Source organism: Plectropomus leopardus, chromosome 12 (assembly GCF_026936395.1).
Source record: "Plectropomus leopardus strain MGB_pleo_1.0 chromosome 12, ASM2693639v1, whole genome shotgun sequence".
Lineage (NCBI taxonomy): Eukaryota > Metazoa > Chordata > Actinopteri > Perciformes > Serranidae > Plectropomus > Plectropomus leopardus.
In genome coordinates this window covers 30,494,557-30,516,005 of record NC_142187.1, presented here as the reverse complement: position 1 = coordinate 30,516,005, position 21,449 = coordinate 30,494,557, and the positions used below count along the sequence as shown (strand labels likewise).

At 39.6% G+C, this 21,449-nt stretch overlaps 1 protein-coding gene across 1 annotated transcript; it reads left to right on the top strand.

The window, feature by feature from the left end:
* The first annotated feature begins 912 nt into the window (after positions 1–912).
* On the top strand, positions 913–19,527 carry LOC121951894 (activin receptor type-2B). The gene is made up of 11 exons (XM_042498380.2): positions 913–1,411; positions 3,423–3,630; positions 8,288–8,403; positions 8,900–9,051; positions 9,205–9,348; positions 9,952–10,095; positions 10,878–11,026; positions 11,224–11,338; positions 14,048–14,186; positions 14,429–14,559; positions 14,845–19,527. The coding sequence occupies exons 1-11, from the start codon at positions 1,360–1,362 to the stop codon at positions 15,037–15,039; spliced, it is 1,545 nt and encodes a 514-aa protein (XP_042354314.1). The 5' UTR covers positions 913–1,359; the 3' UTR covers positions 15,040–19,527.
* The last annotated feature ends 1,922 nt before the right edge of the window (positions 19,528–21,449 follow it).

The following is a 21,449-nucleotide window of genomic DNA, read 5'->3' as shown; positions in this document are numbered from 1 at the left end:
ATATACTAATATAACCATATTATATATATATACACACACACACACACATATATATATGTGTGTGTATATATAAAATACAAAATATGAAAAAACAAAGTCACACCGCAGCCACCCTCTACTCTGATAAATACAGTCCCTAAACAAAATAAAACCATAGACAGTGTTTAGCCTAACATGGTTCATGACTGGCTTTATTTCTTGTGAATCTGTGGTTTATGTTATCATAACTTGCCAATGAAAATAATATTTTAAAAAAGTAAAAGAAAATAAAAAAAATTACGTCACAAATTAAATTAAAAAAAAAATCAGAAATAAGAATAAGATAAGATAACATAACAATATCATCATATATGTAATACAAAATGCGAAAAAACGAAGTCACACTCCAGCCACCCTCTCCCCTGATAAATAAAGTACAGTCCCTAAACAAAATGAAACCACAGGCGGTGTGCAGCCTAATGTGGTTCATGGCTGGTTTTTTATCTTGTGATAAAGCTGTTATTTCGCAGTAAAAATATCCAAACATAGCCTATAACACACGAAATTAAAAACATATACATCGCACAACCCTCCGCGTAAAATCTGCAAAATCATCACGCATCCCCTTAAACACTCACTTAAACCCGCAGATATAATAAGAAACCGAAAACTAGACCGTAAAATACCAACTCTGACCACAGAAAGTGCAAGTGTTATATCAGCTGGAACCGGGACAAAAACCAACGTGGAAATCACACATCTCCCACTAACGCCTCTTTTTTTCTCCCTCTGAGCTTTTATATGACTAAAAAATGTGACAATTGTGGGTACGGGGCGAAAATAAAGTCATTTCAGGCGTGTATCTGCGGTGTCGTGTTAAGGTCACACGGTGGCTGCCTGAATTCCCCTCTTTGTGTTTACACATCCGGGTTTCCCTGTTTGCAGCCCATTCCCCATTTAGAAGCCATTTTGGACACAGATCAGTAACATGCATGTAAACCCCGACCGACCTCCCGATGCAGCGGTGCTACTATTCAAGTGAATAACCTCAAAAAGAGCGCTGAGCTTTCGCCTCGGATGGTTTAGCGGCTTCCCAAACGGTTTTTGGATCCACTTCCGACGCGAAATGCTGCAGCTGTTAACGGAGTAACAGTGTGGCAGTCAGTTAATCGCTCCTATCTTTTTCTTGCAACATTGTTGCGGCGTCGCGGCTATTGACACGCGCTGTGGTGGTGGTGGTGGTGGAGGTGGTGGTTAGGCTGCTGGAGGGACCGGAGGCCTGTGGTCGTTTTGATCCTGGACTGATGTTTCGGACAAGCTGAGTTTTAATGTTCGCGACGGAAAGCGGGAGAAATATCTGTCCTGTATTTAAAACGGAACATGTCTTTTTCATGGCTGACTTGTTCACTTCTTCTGGGAACTTTATGCGCAGGTAAGCTGCTATTGTTGAATTTGCAACAGTTTTTGTGTGTGTGTCGCGAGGCACATTTTTTTTATTGTTTCAAATGTGCCCCCCGCGTGCGAGTTTACGTGTGTTTAAACTTTGTTGGCAGCGGATAGCGACGAACACGGTCATATGTGGGCTTTTATTCCCCACAGCCCTAATCGCCTTTTCTCTGTTTTCTGCACCACGTATTTCACACACGGGGATAATTTAAGTTAAGCTGTGGCTATTTTGCGTCAAAAATACAATGAAATAACACCGAATACAGCCTTTTAATGCCGAGAAACTCCCCTAAAAATATCCAAATTTGAAACTGTTGCGTCCCCCCCTCCTGCCTTTCTTAACAGTGGCAGGAATAGAAGGCAGCAGCTGCATCAACATCCTGAAACCTTAGAGGCTACATCTCAGGTCTGCACTCTTGTTTGTGGTTACAGCCCTGAACAAGAGCCCGTGAACACACACACTTTCCCTGAAAAGGATTTTTCCATAAATCAATGTGCGTTTGATTTGACGACACGGCGGCTGTTTGTCTGCAGTCAGGTCTTTTACCTGAACTGAGGTTACTGTTACACAGCTCCAAAGCCTCTCTCACTTGCTACCACGTGAAATTGAGCATGAGGGTTGTTTTTCTTTTGTTTGGCCTTTTTTTGCATGCCTTTGCAACTCGAATTGGAGCTTTTATTGTGTGTCCCAAACATGTTTACCTTTGCCCTCCTCTCACCCCCTGAGCTTGTTATTCCCTTCACTTTGTTTTTTTTAGATTTCCCCTCTTACTTTTGAGTTTTTCCACAAACTGTGATAAAATTTTTATTGAGGCACAGCTATCTCATGTGTGCAAAATACTGCTGGAGCTAATGCCTTTATGGTTTATAGATTAGGGCTCAGAGTGTATAGTAAGCTGCTTCTCCAGAATTCATGTTGTTGTGGTGTAAGCCTCAGTAAGTGACAGAGGGAGGGGGGTTGGGGAATGATCTTGTAGTAAAAGTCCTCCCGGATCATGTGACCACAGATATCAGAAATGCCATCTCTGCTCAATGGAGCATTGAGAATCACTGCTGTGTGTGTGTATGTGTGTGTGTGTGTCCTTTCCACCTTCCTTCCTTCCTTAATAATGAGCATAATGTTTGGTCATTGCATGCATCCCCTCTGTATGCTATAATGAAATCCATTGTATGCTGCTGGACAACTAAAATGTATGTAAGTGGATGCGTGCCTCTGTGTGTGTGTGTGTGTGTGTGTGTGTGTGTGTGTAATGGGTTTGGTGGGGGTAACACTGGGGGATGGGCAGCCTCCTATAGGCAGGGATTTAAAGAGACATGCACTATTTTTTCTGTGAACAAAGATTAGGCATGAATGTCCGAGCGACATTGTGGATGACATGTTATCTGCTTCGGCATTCGTGAAAAATCTCACATGTGTGCGCGTCCAACGTGAAATCCACAATAATAAAAACCTTTTCAATTAGGAATTGTGTAACACAGGGAAGACTGACAGCTATTGTTACGCCTCGGCTTGGTTAGAGGGGGGACTGTTTCCTGCGAAATGACAGTGAAAGCCCTTAAAGAAGAAGGTCTTATCTGTCTTTCCAGATGTGTCACACTACAGCAGGATACAAGTGTGCTTATCTATAGAAGTAGCACGCCGGTGTGTGGTGTGTTTCTATATCACAGAAGGGCATACTATTGTTTTTCTGAAGCTAATTAAGTCCTGTCACCAACCCCCCCCCCTGCCCGTTTTAGTTGTTACTCTCTGAAAAGATCTTTTAGTGAATGGGATTATGCTGAACTACTATTCAGCAACAATTTCTTAGCCCAGAGGAACACCCTTTTTACTACAGAGAGCTCCCGAACTTGGCCGTGCGCCAGAGTGATGATAGAGGCTCTGCTCAGAGATGCTTCTCTGTGGCATCGAGCGGATCCTGCGCCATATGTCTGTGCTTCCGCTGGTGAGTTTCAATTCATTACGATGTGAGCTGACTGAGGCCTTCTGTCCATCTCAGGGTACAGTCTGGGCGAAGCAGAGACCCGGGAGTGTGTGTACTACAATGATAACTGGCGGACGGAGAGGACCAACCAGAGCGGCTTCGAGCGCTGCGAGGGGGAGAAGGACAAGCGACTGCACTGTTATGCCTCCTGGCTCAACTCCTCAGGGACCATCAAGCTGGTGAAGAAAGGCTGCTGGCTGGACGACTTCAACTGCTATGACAGGTCGGGTCACAGAGCGAGGTCATCGCCGCCGTGCATTTACATGTATTTTTTAGGTGTTTGGCTCGTACCCAGAGTGAGTGTCAGTGAGTACAACACAAATACCTGCCTCGGTGCCCACACGCGGATAAAAAAACATCTTTATTTCTTTGACCTGGGGCTTTTTCAGCCACAGAAACCAAACATCTAATGCTGAAACTATTTGCCAAATAGCCCTTTTTAACTGGAAAATATTTGCTCGCTCTGGCCACTCAAATATGAAAATTAGCTGTTTCCCAATTCTTCTTTTTGTATCACTTTGAAGGAAATGTCTTTGGCCTTGTGGTCAGACATAAAAAAAGCAATTTTAAGGTGTCGTAACATTGTGAAATATTTTTACAGAGTAAATGATGGATCAGCAGATTAATCAGCTAAAAGAAATCAACACTTTCAGCCTTAAAAGCATCCAAACGGGACATAAAAGAAAGAGATTTAGGTGAATCAGTCTCAACACACAGTGCAAACTAATTTTATCATGCGGACAGAGTAGTATTTCAACACTTCAGTTCAACAATTCAGTTCAGTTCAATTCAAGAGCACCACAGACTGTAAAAAATGCAAATATTTGCCTGCTCTGGCCTCTCAAATGTGAAAATTAGCTGTTTCCTAATTCTTCTTTTTGCATGACTTCAAGGGGAGTGTCTTTGCCTTGTGGACTGACAAAAAAAATGAATATCAAAGTGTCGTAACTGTGAAATATGTTTACAGAGTCAACGATGGATCAGCAGATTTATCGGCATAGAAAATCATCAGTTTCAGCCCTAAAAACATCCAAACCTGACATAAAAGAAAGAGATTTAGTGGTATTTCTGTTAAGCATGTATCTTACCTTCATTGATATAAATGTGGTGCAGAAAAAGATAGAAACACTCGGCAGTTTAAAGCAAAACAATTCAACAGCACTACAATCTGCCGCCAGCCAAAAAATGATCATGGAGCTGAAGAAACAGTTTCAATGAAAGCAGAACATTATGACATTCATGAAGGGAAAGATTACTGCAGGACGGTTGTTTCTTTAGACTGCTTCAGCTTTTGGTATCTAATAAAAAAGCAACTGAATGTGTCTCGGCACAAAGAATATCAGCTTGCAAACAAAGTACCCATAAAGCAGGAAAAAAACAAGGTTTATTTGAGAATTTAAGAAAAAAAAGGCAGGCAAAGTCCTTCCAACATCACATCATCTGCTCCACTAAATATCTCACAATATTACACGTTGTTACGCACTATAACGCTGCGCAACACGGTAAAAAATGTGTTGTGACTTAACGTCGTCTTCAAGCACTACATTGTGACAACCTCTTTTTGTCGTTAGCACCAAACAGCAGAAAGCCTGTCAAAAATACGTTAGACCTGTATTTCTAAAACAGAAATAAAAGTAAATATGAACACAATTTTAGCATAGTATACTACTGTTCAGCATTCAAAATATACAGAAACTGTTGAGTAAATAATATCAAAGCCTGTATAATATGTCGTATCAGCGCAGATATTGTTTTCATGATACGTATCTGTACTCGAGTGGCACTCGCACTTCTCACTCGCTGCACTCGAAGCTATGATTAGAATAATGCAGGGCTGCAGATAACGATTCATTTTAAATGTCAGTGAATCCGCTTAGTATTTTCTTGAATATTCATAAAAAAACATGGATTCATTTAATTTAAGACTCTGGAAATCAATGGAGGGAAATCCTCATTTTCAGTGATGCAGAGCATGAACAAAATAAATCAACAAAATCACATAAAATCACATCACATAAAACAAACAATAATAGTAAATCGATAAAAATACAGCATAACAAACATATTGTGGCATAGAAGTACAATTTAAAAACATTTCCACTAATTTAAAACAAGATATGAAATTTCCATTGCATTTTTTTCCAGAGCCGCTCTTGTTTTGTCTGATCTGCGGCCCAAACCTGACAGATATTCACTTTCAAACCACATAAAACAGAGAAAAGCAGAAAATAAACAGATTTAAGAAGATGATCTCAGCAGATGTTTAGTGGTTTTACTTGTGATTGGGGGAGATAAAGAGAAGATCAAATATCACAAAGTTTTTAATTGAATACTTATTTATTGTGGGACTGACTATTGGTGCTTTCACAAAATACTTTTTTCATTTTTTCATCAATAATTATTAATGTGGATGTAATGAGAAAGTGATTAAAAACAAATAATAGACACAGCCAGAGAAGCCTGGTACGTTTATGGTGATGTCGCTTTAAAAAGAGGAAAAGTGAACACTTATGACCTCTAAAATCTAATTTAATATCGAGAATCACGATCTCAAAATAAAGTTGACACTCTGGCCATGCTGACACTTAAAGTGACTCAGCAATTGATGGATTAGAAAGCGCTCAATTAATTTTCTGTCGATGGAAACATCGATAGACAAGAGGTATAAAAAACCAACTAGGAAGTGTGTATTCCATCCGCACATGCAACCGTCCGTACACGCAAACATACCCAACGCAGCGTACCAAATGTAAATTATGTTTACATATTGTATATCTCCCCATCCAAATTGTCAGAGCAGCCAAACAGGTTGAGGTGCACTGATGCAACATGAAAATTAAATTTCCAATCTTGATATAGAGCCAGACTCTATTAGATGGGGGCGAATTGATTTCCACATGTAGGAATTAGTGTTTAGTAAATGCTCTGCGACCAGCAGAGCTCACTTTCGCTCTTCCTGGGAGTAACCAGATAGCGCGCATCTGCAGCGGCGGAGCGGAGTGCAGCTCAGTGTCCACAGCCTGATGATGGCAGACAGATACGGTGGCACGGGGCCACTCTGGATTTTGTAAGTCAGGAGGGGAATTTTAAACTAGCTTTATCAGCAGCCGGCGCAGAGCTGTGTGGCATGATCAAACTTTTAAGTCCTTTAATATTCAAGCCGCAGCAGTTTGAGCAAGCCGGAGACCTCTGGTGGCTCGTGAAGGCAAGCTGGAGAAAACTATAATAATCTGCCCCAGATGACACGTCTGTGTGTGCGTATAAAGAATCAACCATCAGCCGCCAAGAAAATAGCTACTTTTTGCTTTTCTATTACTTTCAGTTTATTAAAAGTGCAGTTCTGAGATTGACCTGCAGTTTTTGAGCGTGTCGGGATAGAGATAGGCGTTATTATGAGTGACACGGTGGCGTTTTATCGTTGATTATTTGGTACTTCATTACACCGATTTTCAAAAGCTTTGCCGGAATAGGATGAGCACAAATTGTAGGTTTAGACGCAGGTACAAATTTGCTGACAGTTTCAGCGGAAATAGCTTTGGCCTGAAGTGCTGTGGACTGTTATTATAACTACAAAGGAATAATTCTTTCTGATCAGTTTAATCTGAGTGAAAAGCTTCATGAAATAGTGACGGAAAACAGAAACTGCCGAGTAGACGGGCAGTTGTGAGCAAGTTGAGAGACAAAGTTACAAAGATGAATTATATAGTTGAAGAGCAGATCTGCAGTCGAGTGAAAAGTCAAAGAAACTCTGGGTCATGGTCTGACAGATTCAAAAACATGTTCTCAATAAAAAGGAATATGGTCCTTCAAGAACCTGGTAGAATTTGGTCTCTGTTGGCAACAGTACTTCAAACCTTTACTTAGAAGGGTTTTTGGGGTACTTTGTCAGTGTATTACATGCAGTAAAGTCAGTCGGTACGCCCCCGGTTTGGAGAAGCAGGCTGGAGTCTGACAGGGAAGCTTTACAGTGTCACACTGTGGACGCACTCAGCAAAAACAAAAAAAACCCACATTTTTAGGAACCTTAAAAAGATCTACCTAAAGAAGTCAGTATCAGCTCAGGTGTACGCTGTGTTTCGAACATTTACCTTTCCATCAGACAGCTTGTTTTGACGGTGAAGCCGTTAACACCTTCAGCTCCTCATCTATGTTTTCGTCCACCAAACTCTGTTGAGAAAAAAAGTAACTTTAGCTCGCTGAACGCAGGACCTGCTGGTCCACAGCTGCTACGATCACTCAGTTCATTTGTGTAAATATGTGACTTTGGTGAATGCAAACTAACCATTTTAAATGCCAAACTCACACATTAACAGAAACGAAGCGACTATACGAGGCAGCAGTTGACCAGCAGCTTCTGTGTTCAGCGTAGTTAAATCACTGTTTTTCTCTGTGGAGTCTGGCTTTGAAGAGAGCAATGTTAACATGTTAACATTAAGGAAAAACAGTAAAAATATTCTAAATAAAGCGTCCTCTTCAACCAATATTGTTTTTTTTTTTAAAGTGGGACCTTTTTTAGGTGTCTAAAACACATTTTGTGGCTGACCCCTCCACAGCAGTCGATTGCTTCGCTTCTGTTTCAGACTCCAGCCTGCTTCTCCAAACTCGGTGCATGTCGACTGACATCACCTTTATGTAATACACAGTCTGTGGATAAGGACTCCTCACGCTTAAAAAACTTAAACTATCCCTTAGAAGCATAGGAGTGCTAACCAAAAAACAGACAAATACAAGTCTTGAGGGTTTACATACAACAGAAACAGGATATAAAAAAACAAGAGTCAGTACGTTAAGTATTAAACCTGTTTGACATGTGTCTTGTTTTAACATGTGGTTATCCACTTAATAATGTAGGTGTGTCATCTACTTTTTTTTTTGTTTAGGCAAGAGTGTGTCTCCATGGAGGAAAACCCTCAGGTCTTCTTCTGCTGCTGCGAGGGTAACTACTGCAATGAACGATTCACCCACCTTCCTGACATGATTGGCAGTGGCAACCGAGGTGAGCGGCAAAAGCAACCCACATATAGTGCAGGCAAAAAATAGGTCTTTGCTTTTCCCCTCCCATTAGTGGGAGTGAAGCTTAGCCTTGCATCGAGTAATAAAAAACATCATGTATATTACATTTGTGCTTTACACACAGGATGTGATTTTTTTTATTTTTAATATTGCTTAATGATTAAATACTTGGATATTTTGGTTTTCTTTTAAAAAAACATCTTATCAAAACTGTAATCTTTTATTTGCAGAATCCACCTCTGAGTTTCAGCTCACTAGAAGGTGACAAAAACTAGATTTTGAACACACAAACAGTTGTTTTTTTTACAGTCTGCGCAGTGACTCACTCAGCAAGGATCAAGGCCAGACAATCTAGATAAAATGTTACACGTCTATTTTAACACCAGCTCTCGCAGTGCGTGAGCTACGCTTGTGACGTTGCTTATAGCCTACATGTCGTAAAGTTGACATGCTGTAATTATTCTCTTCATCCCTGACAGTGAAAATCCGGCCTCCACCTCGAGTGCCGTCCCTGCTCAACGTGCTCGTGTACTCCCTGCTGCCCCTCTGCGTGCTGTCCCTGGCCCTCGTTCTGGCCTTGTGGATGTACCGCCACCGCAAACCTCCCTACGGCCACGTAGACCTGAGCGAGGTGAGAGAGGCCTGACTTTGGTTTCATCTGTGACATCTGCGGTGCTTCTGCTGCTGCTTATCGCTAATATCAAAGTTTTAATGTCATATTTCTGTAAGATTTTGTATAAAAGGTAAGAGAAGTGCCAACATATTTTCCTGCTCTGTTATTCAGGATCCTGGACCGGCTCCTCCATCCCCCCTGGTGGGTCTGAAACCACTGCAGCTTCTGGAAATCAAAGCAAGGGGGCGCTTCGGTTGTGTTTGGAAGGCCCAGCTGATGAGCGAATACGTTGCTGTAAAGATCTTCCCTGTTCAGGTATGTCGACAGTCTCATTTCATTCAAGGCATCCGCGTAATTTTATTTTCAAATGCTGCGTTGTAGCTGCAGTTTGTATATTAAAATATTTGATATTTGATCCTTTCAGTCCTGAAAGTCTCATCTAACATCGATAGGAATAAATACCCCGTCTGTTTAATCAGTTTCTTATAATCCAGGCAGCCACAAGTTACACATGTCGTTGTTTTTGTTTTTAGATAAAACACAACAAATTCCTAATAATTATAATTCCTGAAAATTGTGTTGCGTCATTCCCTGTTTCACATAAATCTAAAAATACAAAACACAACAACTATAATACAAACACCACATATCATAACAGACTGGTTCTGGGCGATATCGAGAAAATCAAATATTTTTGACCGAATTCCACATCTGTACTGCTGCGATATTGTAGAGATGACCACACATGCAAAAAAAACCACAATGTGATTATTGATAATCATCATAAATGTGGATATAATGACTAAGGGGTTAAAAAGGCAAATGATAGAAAATATAACATATAAGAAAGGACCCCATTATTTAACCAATGTTTGCACAAGTCATCAGCACCTCAACATTTCTTGCGTGTTCCTGCAGGACAAGCAGTCTTGGCAAAACGAGCGGGACATATTCGTGACTCCGGGGATGCGGCATGAAAACCTCTTGCGTTACATCGCCGCAGAGAAGCACGGCACCAACCTGGAGACGGAGCTGTGGCTCATCACGGAGTTTCATGAGAGGGTGAGCGCACATCTTCCCGTATATACACCTGTGTTTACCCACATATAGCACATGCATGGTGAGATATAGGAGACTGCTGCACATTTTCCCAAATCTGCAGAGGCCTTTATTTACCTCAACAAAAGAGCATCACAGCTTTTATTAAAGTGGATTTTATTACTTTTGGCAGGTCTGCACTTCACCTTAAAGTGATAGAACTGTGTTATTTAGATTTATGCAGTCAGAGTGTTTTTTTAAGCAGGTAAAAATAATACGGACAATTATGTTGAACGCTACTTCAGTGTCAAAAATGGCATTAATCACAAGTGTGTGCCTGAAATAATAGTGTCTGAGTAAACACCTCGAGGCTACCAGAATAACCTGTTCATTGGTGTTCACAACAAAGGTATTAATACATCAAAACAGGATTAAAGAATAATTACCACAAATGTAGCATTACGTTTGTGTAATGACTTTCACGGCTTGTCCTCGTAGCACCTTCTCTACATGGCAGTGGCACAAACATATTTAGTTCCAGTAATTGTCTCAGTGCCATCTGTGTGTGTGTCATCTGTTTGGTTTAGTGTTTCCAATCTTGTCTGCATTTTTTTGAGCTATATTGTGTGGATTTCGATGCCTCTGGGACTTCTTCCAGACTGGCAACTGAAATGAAACACAGGACCAAAAACTATGCGTTCCAGGGTTTCGCTTGGCGAGCTCCCTCGCAGCAGAATTGCCGATAGATCGGTTAAAAAATGAGATTTTTCAGTTATTAATCCTTTTTGTGTTTTGTGTGTGTGCAGGGCTCACTGACGGACCACCTGAAGGGTAACACTGTGACCTGGAGTGAGCTGTGTCACATAGCAGAGACCATGTCCCGCGGCTTGGCTTACCTCCATGAGGACATTCCCAGCTACAAGGGAGAGGGGCCCAAACCCACCATTGCACACAGGTAGAAAACATAATCCCAGCTTTCCTGAAAACCAGACTACATTCAGTTTTTGGCTGAAACCTTTAATTGGCACTGCCCTCTTCTGGTTGTGCTCAATTTAATAATTCCTCCCTGGAAGTCCACGGATTAATACGCGTGACTAAACATCTCTGTGATTACACATTTTTAATGAATTTGTCCTTGAATAACTTTCTCAGGGACTTCAAGAGCAAGAATGTGATGCTACGAGATGATTTGACTGCAGTCATTGGAGACTTTGGGCTCGCTGTTCGATTTGAACCAGGAAAACCTCCAGGAGATACTCATGGCCAGGTGCGGCAGCAGTTTGTTAACACTTTATGTGTATAGTACGTTGTAGTATTTTTGGATTTGAACAGATTATTGTTAATTGGTTGTTTCTTTAAGTTTGTTGCTCGTGCTGTTTGTTTTCATTTTTGCCGTTTGGTTGTTACGTCTGTTTGTTCCTTAATGCAAAATGATTAATGCTGTTGTCTGTTGTTGACAAACATACACACATGCAACAAATTGAACATGCCAGGTGTACACGTATACAGAAAAAATAATTAAAGAAAAGCAAAATTAAAAAATAACACAATGATAACAAAACCAAAAATATTGCCTTTTCAGGTGATGGAAAATTACAAAAAAATTGAGGAAGATTTTTTATTGATTTTCCTGCCTGCCTTTTTGTTTTTAAGGCCTCATATCGTGGTGCCATATTATTTAAGTTCTTATGAAAAAAGTTTAAAATCTGGTTTTCCCAAAAGTAAAAGCAATTTCACATAAATATGATGTCTTTTTTCCATCTCGTGGATTTGGAAAAATATTCAACCTTTTGCTTTGTCTGCAGATGTTTATTAATAAAAAAGGCCTGTCCAAAATCTGGCCCGGGGGCCAATCGTGGCCCAAGAGCTGATTTTAAACGGCCCACAGCTTGTTGTTGAAAATATACCTGCATACTTAAACATACTGGTTTATCAATCAAGACACTTTTTTTTCACCCCATTATGGGCAAGATTATCAAACTGTTGTAGACGTGCACCAAGTAGGCAGAGGGAACTAATGTGTCCTCATAAACTGACGGTAAACAAACGAACAGTTACCTAACAGTCGACAGTGGGAGGGCCACGGCTTTCAGGAGCGGTGAAAAGTTAAAAACTGAAAGATGAAACAGCTGCGTTTGTCTCACGTGTGTGTGACTCTTTATGGCTTCAGGTCACATTATCTAATCTGGCCTCCATTCAAAAAAGTGTGGCCGCCCCCGCTATATGTGACCATTCAAATATATACTCTCAGAAGTTAGGGAACTGTTCACTCAGCCTTTGCTGCATAGGTTGAGTGAAAAGGTCAGTGAAATTGTTCTCAAAAATATGTAGGTATGTTCATGAATTCTCACATATGTACATACGTAGATAATCTGTTAAACATCCACAGAGTAAAGCTAAACTAAATCTCAAATAATGTGCCGCTGAAATGTTACAAAGGCAAAATATCCAGAGAAAGTGTTGGTTTTTATTTCTACATTGGCACTCTGATGCAAGTGTGAGTAATTGTCAGCTGACTGAAATATTCAGCTATAATGTAATGTACAGCTTTCTTAGTAAATACTGAATAGGTAATAATTATGGAGTCAGTTACTGTGGTTCGTATTTGCACTTCTCTTCATAAGTAGAGGTTTTTTATTCTGACAAAAAAGCTTCAGAAACGCGCTTTGATTACAAGTGACTAATTAAACAGTCAGTATTAGTATATCAGTCAGTGTTTTTGTTGTAAGTAGGAGTTCAGAATAGAGGCTGTTTCCTTTTGTAGGGTTTGACACTGAGGGATGGAGTTAATAATTCACCATGAAAAGAATTCAAAAGTGTTTATTCTGGCTGCAGAATAACTGAGATAAGTTTGGAAATTGCTGCCTTAAAGCGCAGCCAGTTTACCCAGCGGCGAAGCAGGATGTTATTTGGCATTAACTCATTGTTTTGCGGTGCTTTAAGTGGCTCATGTTCAGCTACATTAAAGTGTATGTAGGATTTAGGGGGATGTAATGGCTTAAATTGAATCTATCGAGTATGTTTTCTTTGGTGTATAATCACTTGATAATAGGAATTGTTGTGTTTTGTTGCCTTTGAATGAGTTGTTTATATCCACATAGGGAGCAGTTCCTCCTTTAAACAGTCCACAATGTTAGCAGCCGTTTGGTGATGAGCACAGAGATGGAAAAACACAGACTTTTTTGCGTGGCAAAGCATTGCTTTATTCTTTGTTTTTATGCCTCCGCACCAGTGATACCCGACGCTGCAGGCATTGTGTTTTTGGGTTGTGTGCCTGTGTGTCCCATTCTAGCAAACACGATGTCTCAAGAACGCATTGAGGGACTTTCTTAAAATTCAGAACAAACGGTTGGTTTTCATGTCAAAAGTCAAGGTGACTGTGATGTCATCCGTCTCATTCTTGTGCGCACCTTGAGCGAATTTCTTCAAAGTTGACGCAAATGTTCAATTGTATTTTTACAAAGAACTGATTAAAAGTTGGTGGTCAAAGGTCAAGGTCATTGTGACCTTTTCCATCTCATTCTTGTGAACACAATATCTCAATAGTGCCTCTGGGATTTTTTTTTTTAACATTTTGGCACGAACGTTCACTGAGGCTCAAGGATGAATTGCTAAAATGTTGATGGTCAGAGGCCCACTGTGACCTTGCATCTGTCTCATTTTCATGACTCAAGGTCACCTTGAGAGAATTACTTTAAATTTGACACAAACATCCACTTGGACTTCATGACATAATTAGAATAATAAGGTTGCTGTGATCTTGTCTCCGTTTTATTCTCTTGAACACAACATCTCGAGAGTCTTCAATCCTCTCTGCTGGATGTCAGTATATCCAACATATTCCTCTTTTACGTGTCAGACGAAATTTTCAAAATGTGTTTAAAAACATGCATTGGAAAGTTACCTGCAAGCGTTACTCTACAGAAACATAATTCATGCACCCACTCACACATACTTGAATCCTTTTTCCTGCCAGGTGGGTACGAGGCGCTACATGGCTCCAGAGGTGCTGGAGGGAGCCATCAACTTCCAGCGAGACTCCTTCCTGAGGATAGACATGTACGCTATGGGCTTGGTGCTGTGGGAGCTGGTGTCCCGCTGCGGAGACACAGACGGTGAGTCAAACAGTGCAGGAATGCTGCCTCACCTACAGGTGAAAGGTCACCGCGCTTCAGGCTGACCTAATAAACAAAGGATTAGTTTTCGTTGCTTTGGAAAACCATCTGATCTAGGTTAAAGGTGTAATGTGCGTAGTTGCTCTTTCAACAGAGTTTCAGATTCTCAAAATGCTGCGCTGTTTCCTTAACCTGATCTCTGCGTAATGTTTCCATCCTGTGCCCCGATTGCCCCTTTCCAGGTACAGTTTGCGAGTACATGCTGCCGTTTGAGGATGAAATAGGCCAGCATCCCTCCCTGGAGGATCTGCAGGATGTGGTCGTGCACAAGAAGATGCGTCCAGCCATCAAGGACTGCTGGCTCAAACATCCTGTGAGTAACAGTGGAAGAATAGCTCTGCAGTTTCAGCAGCAATACCAGGATGTCATGCATCCTTTTTTCCAGCGAATACAGCTCGATCATGAGGTCATAGTTCACCGCATCAGTTTTGTTTTTCTTGTTTATAAAACTTTGTCGGTTATATTTGCACCTTTAGGCCACAAAATAAGTGAGGGAATATTTTTATTTAATTTTTAAGTTCAAAACCTCGGAAGTGCCCTTTTAATATAGTCAGAAAACTAAACTACTCTCCGAAAACTTCTACTTTTGTGGCTGCAGGGTCTGAGCCAGATGTGCGAGACCATAGAAGAATGCTGGGACCACGACGCGGAGGCGCGATTGTCCGCCGGCTGCGTCGAGGAGCGCATCGGCCAGATCGCCAGAACGATCAGCAGCACTACCTCAGACAGCCCCGTCTGCATTGTGACGTCTCTCACCAACGAGGACCTACCTCCCAAAGAGTCCAGCACCTGAACGGGTGACACCATCCTTCACCTGAGCTCCTCTGGCTTTTTTATTTTTGAAATCCAAACTCAGCAGATCTCCCTGAATATTTAAAAACAGAAAAAAAACAACTAGCAAATTGAATGCAGCTGCTATTTTACCCCAATACTGGTATTATTTTTTTTCAGTTTTAATGTTTTTTGGTGTTGAATCTTACTAACACATCCATCTGCTGTAGTTTTGAAGTAGTAATAAGTTATGCGATGGGCACATCTGATAACACCCATGTGTCAAATCCTAAATGTCGTCATTACCTCATGTATTTCTTTTGTGTTAGTCTATTTTTATTACCTCATAAGTTGTCGTTTTTCCTGTCTTGGTCATGATCGTCTGCGGCCAAAATGAAACGAACCTTTTGCTCCCAACCTCAGACGACGCGCTGCACACCTCGGAGGAACGTTTTGAGACTGTTAGACAAAATACATTCATCTTCCTCAGGGGTCGAAGCTTCTCGATTTTTTTTTTTTCGAGTGTGCTCCCTTATTTTAAACCTGTGAATGCCTCAGAATGGAAAAAAAAGATAAAAAAATCGGAGCACAGCTGTTTTATCGCAAGGGAGGAGCTAAAACAGGAGCTGAGCAGTTGTATTGGACATTTTGGACTTTTTTGAAGATTCGGGACAAGTGTCTTTGTCCCCGGGGAACTACCTCTCAGGTATCCAAGTAGGCTTCTTTGGAACATTTTCTCTAAGTTGAGAGCCAAGCTATCCAGCTAGCTATCATGGACATATTCCTGGATTTTATTTTATTTTTTTGTTTTTAATTGTAGAAATTCAGAGTTACTCCTTTGCCAGTGCCAGGGGCATTGACGGATGCTGTCTGGAGTTGCAATGTTACACATTCTTGATTTTAACTGTCTGTGTGAGCGAGCGAGCGAGTGTGTGTGTGTGTGTGTGTGTGTGTGTGTGTGTGAAATGATGTGAGATGGATAGTTTTTAAAGTAAGAACCATGGACAGATAGTCGGGGTTTATCCTTGCTAGGGCCATACTTGAGTAAGCAACATGTCTGTTTTTTTTTTTTTTTTTATTTTCATGGGTGTTTGTTCAATAGACTCAGTCGGACACCAGTCCCCAGATACCTCAGTCACTGTTCATCATGCAAGGAGAGCTCAAATGGTTGCCTTTGTCTCAAATGCAATGCCATAGTTGTACCATAACATGAATACCATACATTGAATGTCCGTTATGCTGCTGTGACTATTCCAGGATACTCAAGGATTTGTAGATGTACATGTATTCTTTGTTAATATAACGCTAATGATATTATGTGAGGCTAATATTCTGTTTTTGTGTTTTTTGACCGGGTAAGCCCTCAGCTGCTTACTCCTCCAGACTGACCTCAGATATTCTGACAAGTACCTCAGGCTTTTTCTACATGTATATCAAGTTGTGTTATGTATTTTATTGTGTTTTAGTAGTCGATATATTTTATTGCCGGCTCGGGCCTCTTTGTCTGTGGAGATTTTTTTAAAAATAGAGCCTGACCCAGTCGTGTTAATGCTGTACAAAACCGAAAAAAGAAGAGAGAGGCAGATTCTTGTAAATAGACGTGTACACACAGTTGCCGAACACTGATCTTTTTCTTTTTTTTTTAAATACAAAAATCAGGGCATTATTGTTCTCATCTCACAGAAAGGGATCCTTCAGTTCCACTAAAAAAACATATTTAAAGATGATTTTGACAACTAGCCCTGTGATTCTTTTATAATATATATATATATATATACAGTATATATATCTTTTTTTTTTTTTTTTTTTAAGAATGGTGGTTGTGTTACTGATTTCTATGAATAATGGTATCAGTTCCTCTGAATCAGAAGCTGTGTAGGTAGCACTTACATTAGAAAGCTTTGTGTGTGTATATCATCAAAAACAGAAAAACGTCAAAAAATATATCCCTTATGGTTTGGTGCTGGCGGCTTTTGTGATTGGCCACTTGCTGGAAATGCCAGTTTGAACAGTATTACCTCAATATTAACCCGCTGATGTGATGTTCAGACCCGGGCCCTGGTCTTTCGTACGTGGAGTTATCCAGATTAGGATGCTGATGAACTGACAAGTCTAGATTTGTTTCGGTTCTTTGAAGCGGTCTTGAAATTCATCGGGAATAGTTGTGATCGAGTGTGTTTATGTGGACTTGAATAACCCGATTGATCTGGTTTTTTTTTTGGAGTACTTTTTAGCATGTAAACACCATATTCAGTTTTGAGAAAATCAGATATGCTGGCTGGAGTACTCTGAAAGAATATGGGATGTATACAGGGAACATGAATTTCTCTGTGCTCATGTTAACGCCGTATCCCAAATATCATCATAAGCCTCATAAGCGGGTTATTCATGCTGATGTAAGCGCATTCATAGTAACAAGTCTTTAATGCAAACTTCTTGACAGTTGGATCATAGTATAAAAAAATAGGATTAAGAAATTTTTTAGTGTCTTGTTTTCTTAGATTTATAATGAAAGAGGGTTGTTATAATCATGATTAAAGATGAGAACGTAAATCATTATGATCTGTTAAGAATTACTTAGGCTTAAACATGATACAACAAACTAAGTTTGCGCACTAAAAATGAACCAAGCTAAATGTAGTTTTTTGTAACTGTGATCAAAAGACAAATTAAAATACCAGTGGAGTCAGAACATCTGGCACTTAATTTGACAAGAAAATGGACACTGGAAAATTGAAAACTTAAATGATTAACTTTTTAAAATTGCTCATGCTTGCAGCTTTTACAGTGATTTTTTTAGCTTTATTTTCAATGGTGGACTTTGGTTTTTAACTTGCAGAAAAGCCCCCACACACCATCTCACTTGCGTGAATAATGATTTAATGCGATGTTTTGGTAACTAGACCTTCATCAGGCAAGCAGCGTCTTTTGTCTTTGTCACGCCTGATGAATGTAACATCAAATCAAAACCATTATTTTTGCAACTAAGACAGCGTGCACGATTTGCGTGCTGATTTTCTGCTCATCTCTCTTTTATGCACCTGTTTGGAAAAAGATGCATTACGTATTCTTTTGTTCTAAAACTGATTTTCGCTGAAAGGTCTCGTGCAAGTCTATTAAGGAGAACCTCACCAATCATGCATCAACGTTATTTGTATTTGGACCACACTGAATGGTCATTTAAAAGTGTTTAACTTTGATGAAATTGTGGCGAAATGTAGAGCACAACACAATAGCACCCATTACATCATTATACCTATTCCCATAAATTAAATTCACCGGTGCATGCTGGGAGGGTTTCCAACACACCAACCTGATGTAACCGTTATCAATTAGCCATTAATTATTATAGTTTCAGCTCATTTTGGCCTTTTTTCCCCAAGAAAGGTGCACTGTTTTTTTTTTTTTCTCAAAAAACAAATCACTCTTCAAACTGCTTTCAAAGAACCAAACAAGCTGGATGAGAAGAAACAGGATTATTTTAGCCACGTTTGAAGATCGGGGCCTTGTTTCGGTGATAGTTTAGCCCTGTTGGACAACACGCAGGCTCATCTGTTGTGCTTTGATTAGTGCTGTGGAAAGATGGTGATTTTAACAGTGCTCTGTGACGCTTGCTCGTGTGGGAGAAAAAGAAAAAAAAAAAACATCAATCCATACAGAATAATGTTTCTAAGTGTTTGGGAATCATCAGTGTGTCTATAACATGATTGATTGATAATGCAGCCCCATTGCGATTCGTGTAAAACCGTGGCATGTGCGTGGTCCAAAAGAGTCCAGCAATATTTATTATACAGCAATAGTCACTTGAATATCATAGTTTAAAACTCAGCTGTGACTTAGCAGTTTTCTTCTGCGGATCAATAAAGTACATCTCATCACACCTGGATCATGTTCTGATGAGGACATAATGCTTAAAAAAACCTCCTGATAGAAGAAAATGGGTTGAATTGTTTGTGTGCGAGCTGAACGTGACCCAGGTGCTTTCACGTATTGTGCCAGAAAAACGGCGATCGCGAAGGAAAAATCTGCCGAGATCGTCCGTTACCTCCAAATGCTGTCTTACACCCAGCTCTTCTGAACAGAAAAACCAGTTACCTCATGCAGTACCTCGTTAGTAACACTAACATGGAGTCAGTCTCATCTTCAAAAAAAAAAGAAAAAATATCAGTTATTGTGTATATATTTACCTGACAAATGTAAAGGGTTTCTTCCTTTTCATGTGTGAATCCTGTGAAAGCAAAGTCCTTTTTTTTATTTACAGTTGACATTTCTCATAGTCTGAATGGATGTCTGAACCGTGTGACCTTCCCTCTTTATGTGAACTGTCTGTGCGCGGTGTGTGTGTGTGTGTGTGTGTGTGTGTGTGTGTGTGTGTCGGTTGGTTTCACTAAAAACAGTACGAATGGTGACTTTATCTGTGAGTTGAAATGCTTAGAAATATAAACTAGATGAGAATACATCCATCTTTTTGTATATTGAAATAAAGACAAACACTGATTAACCATGTAAATGGATTTGTTTGAATTCTTATTGAATAATTAAAATACATAAGCGTTTTAAGATTTTTATGCCATTAGCAAGACATAATTTAGCAGGTATAAATGGTTTTTTTGTGATAAATCATTTTTTGTTTTCTTTGTGTAAAATTGTGAACATATCCGCATCCTCAAACTATTCTTTGTCCGGGTCTGTGACCCTCTCTAACAGCTCTCTTGTTACGTGTGTACACTAGATGGCAGCAGCGGTGCCAGGAGTTAGGATAAGTTAATTTTATTTGTCTGGGACAATGCCCATTCATCAAAACTGTAAATGAACCAGAGAAATTAGGCTATACAATCATTAACATTCCCTGCCTAGATGTGGAAAAAGCAACTTAAAGTCGATTAAAGATCTAGTTCAGCTGTAATTTTGATCTGCATAACATCATAATGAAGTTTCACCTATTCAGTTTAATTATGTGCTTTTCATGATGACTTCATATTTTCTGTTCCATTTACTTCTATTGTAATTAGGGATTATTTGTTATTTATAATGGGGGGGAGCGCAAAATGGATGCGGCACCTCTAATAATTTTTCAAGCACTTGGGGTAGTTATGAGTTTTTATTTGGCTTTAGGGAGTGACTTGCGAGTTTTGGGGTCAGATATAGGTTGTAAAAATGTTGGCAAGACTTATGCCTTTGATCATAAAACATCATTGTTTATCAATTTATTGCAGAACGGCAACAGAACGTGTACTCCATACATCCATAATGTGCCTAGTTCAAGCATACATAAATTATATAATGTGTCAAATATGTTCATTATTTATGAGAGGGTGGTGCAAAACAAGGGAGGTACTCCAAATCATGTAGCTCCATGATATATATATATAAGTCAAATGAAGTCACACCACAGCCACCTCCTTCTCTGATAAACAAAGCACTGTCCCTGATGATAGTAATAATTTAAGAGAGTTCAGAAAGGATATAGTTCAGCTATGAAATGAAAAAATCCTCAGCATGCCTCTGGGTAACTCTCTATTTGAGTCAAGGAATTTAACCACTGAAACAAGAAAGTGAAAAAAACATTTAGCAATTTAGGGAACACTGTATATTACAACACAATCGTAAGGTGTGGCACATTTGTCACACAATATTACACAAGTGACTTGCTGATTTAATCCCCTATAAGCACTATTTTGTCATATCTGATGTTTTTTTGCAAAAAATCAAAATTCTATTAGGGACTGTATATACCTGAGGAGGGCAGTGGCTCAAGTGTGATTTCTTTCCTTCTTTTTTCTTTTTTAATCTTAGTCTGTCCGGAAGCTTCAAATATTTTTCCTAGAGCCTCCCAAAATCCATGACCCTCCCTTCACCCCAAATGAAATAATTACATTTTTACATTAATATTTTTTGCCGTCACTGGAAAAAACCCTTGCTGTTTTGCTATTGGCATGCATGCATCAGTGCAGATTTTAATGTTTGGGGTTTTTTTGTACAAGATCTGGTTGGTGCAAACTGTTTATTTTTTGGCAAAATTCATCATAATATTTATTTCATTTTTTTTTTTTTTTTACAGTTTCTGGCTATGATATTTATTTTAATTTTGGTGAAGCTCAAAGACAACATGAAATGGGGTTTCAATGGTATTTTGTTTTAAACAACAACAAAAAACATTTAACCATTTTTTGAATCCCTCCCCCAGAAAAAAATAATGGAGTGCCCCCCATGTTTTGCACCACCCCCTCACCTCTTATAAATAAAAAGTGGGAATGAGTGGGTATTTAAAAAAATACAAAACACAACAATTTAACCGACGCACAAACACAAAAATGCAAAAACAAAACCAAACAAACACACACAAAAAACTCAAATAAAGACTGGACATGCTCCTCATAAATAACAAAAAGCCCTTTATTATAGGCTATTACACTGAAATTTGTATACTGT

What these genes read in the sequence shown, in the direction of transcription:
- LOC121951894 (XM_042498380.2), top strand. Translation starts at nt 1,360, where the DNA reads ATGTCTTTTTCATGGCTGACTTGTTCACTTCTTCTGGGAACTTTATGC. An exon ending in GACTTCAACTGCTATGACAG is followed by an intron (nt 3,631 to 8,287) that starts GTCGGGTCACAG and finishes TTTTTTGTTTAG; the next exon opens with GCAAGAGTGTGTCTCCATGG. An exon ending in ACTGCTGGCTCAAACATCCT is followed by an intron (nt 14,560 to 14,844) that starts GTGAGTAACAGT and finishes TTGTGGCTGCAG; the next exon opens with GGTCTGAGCCAGATGTGCGA.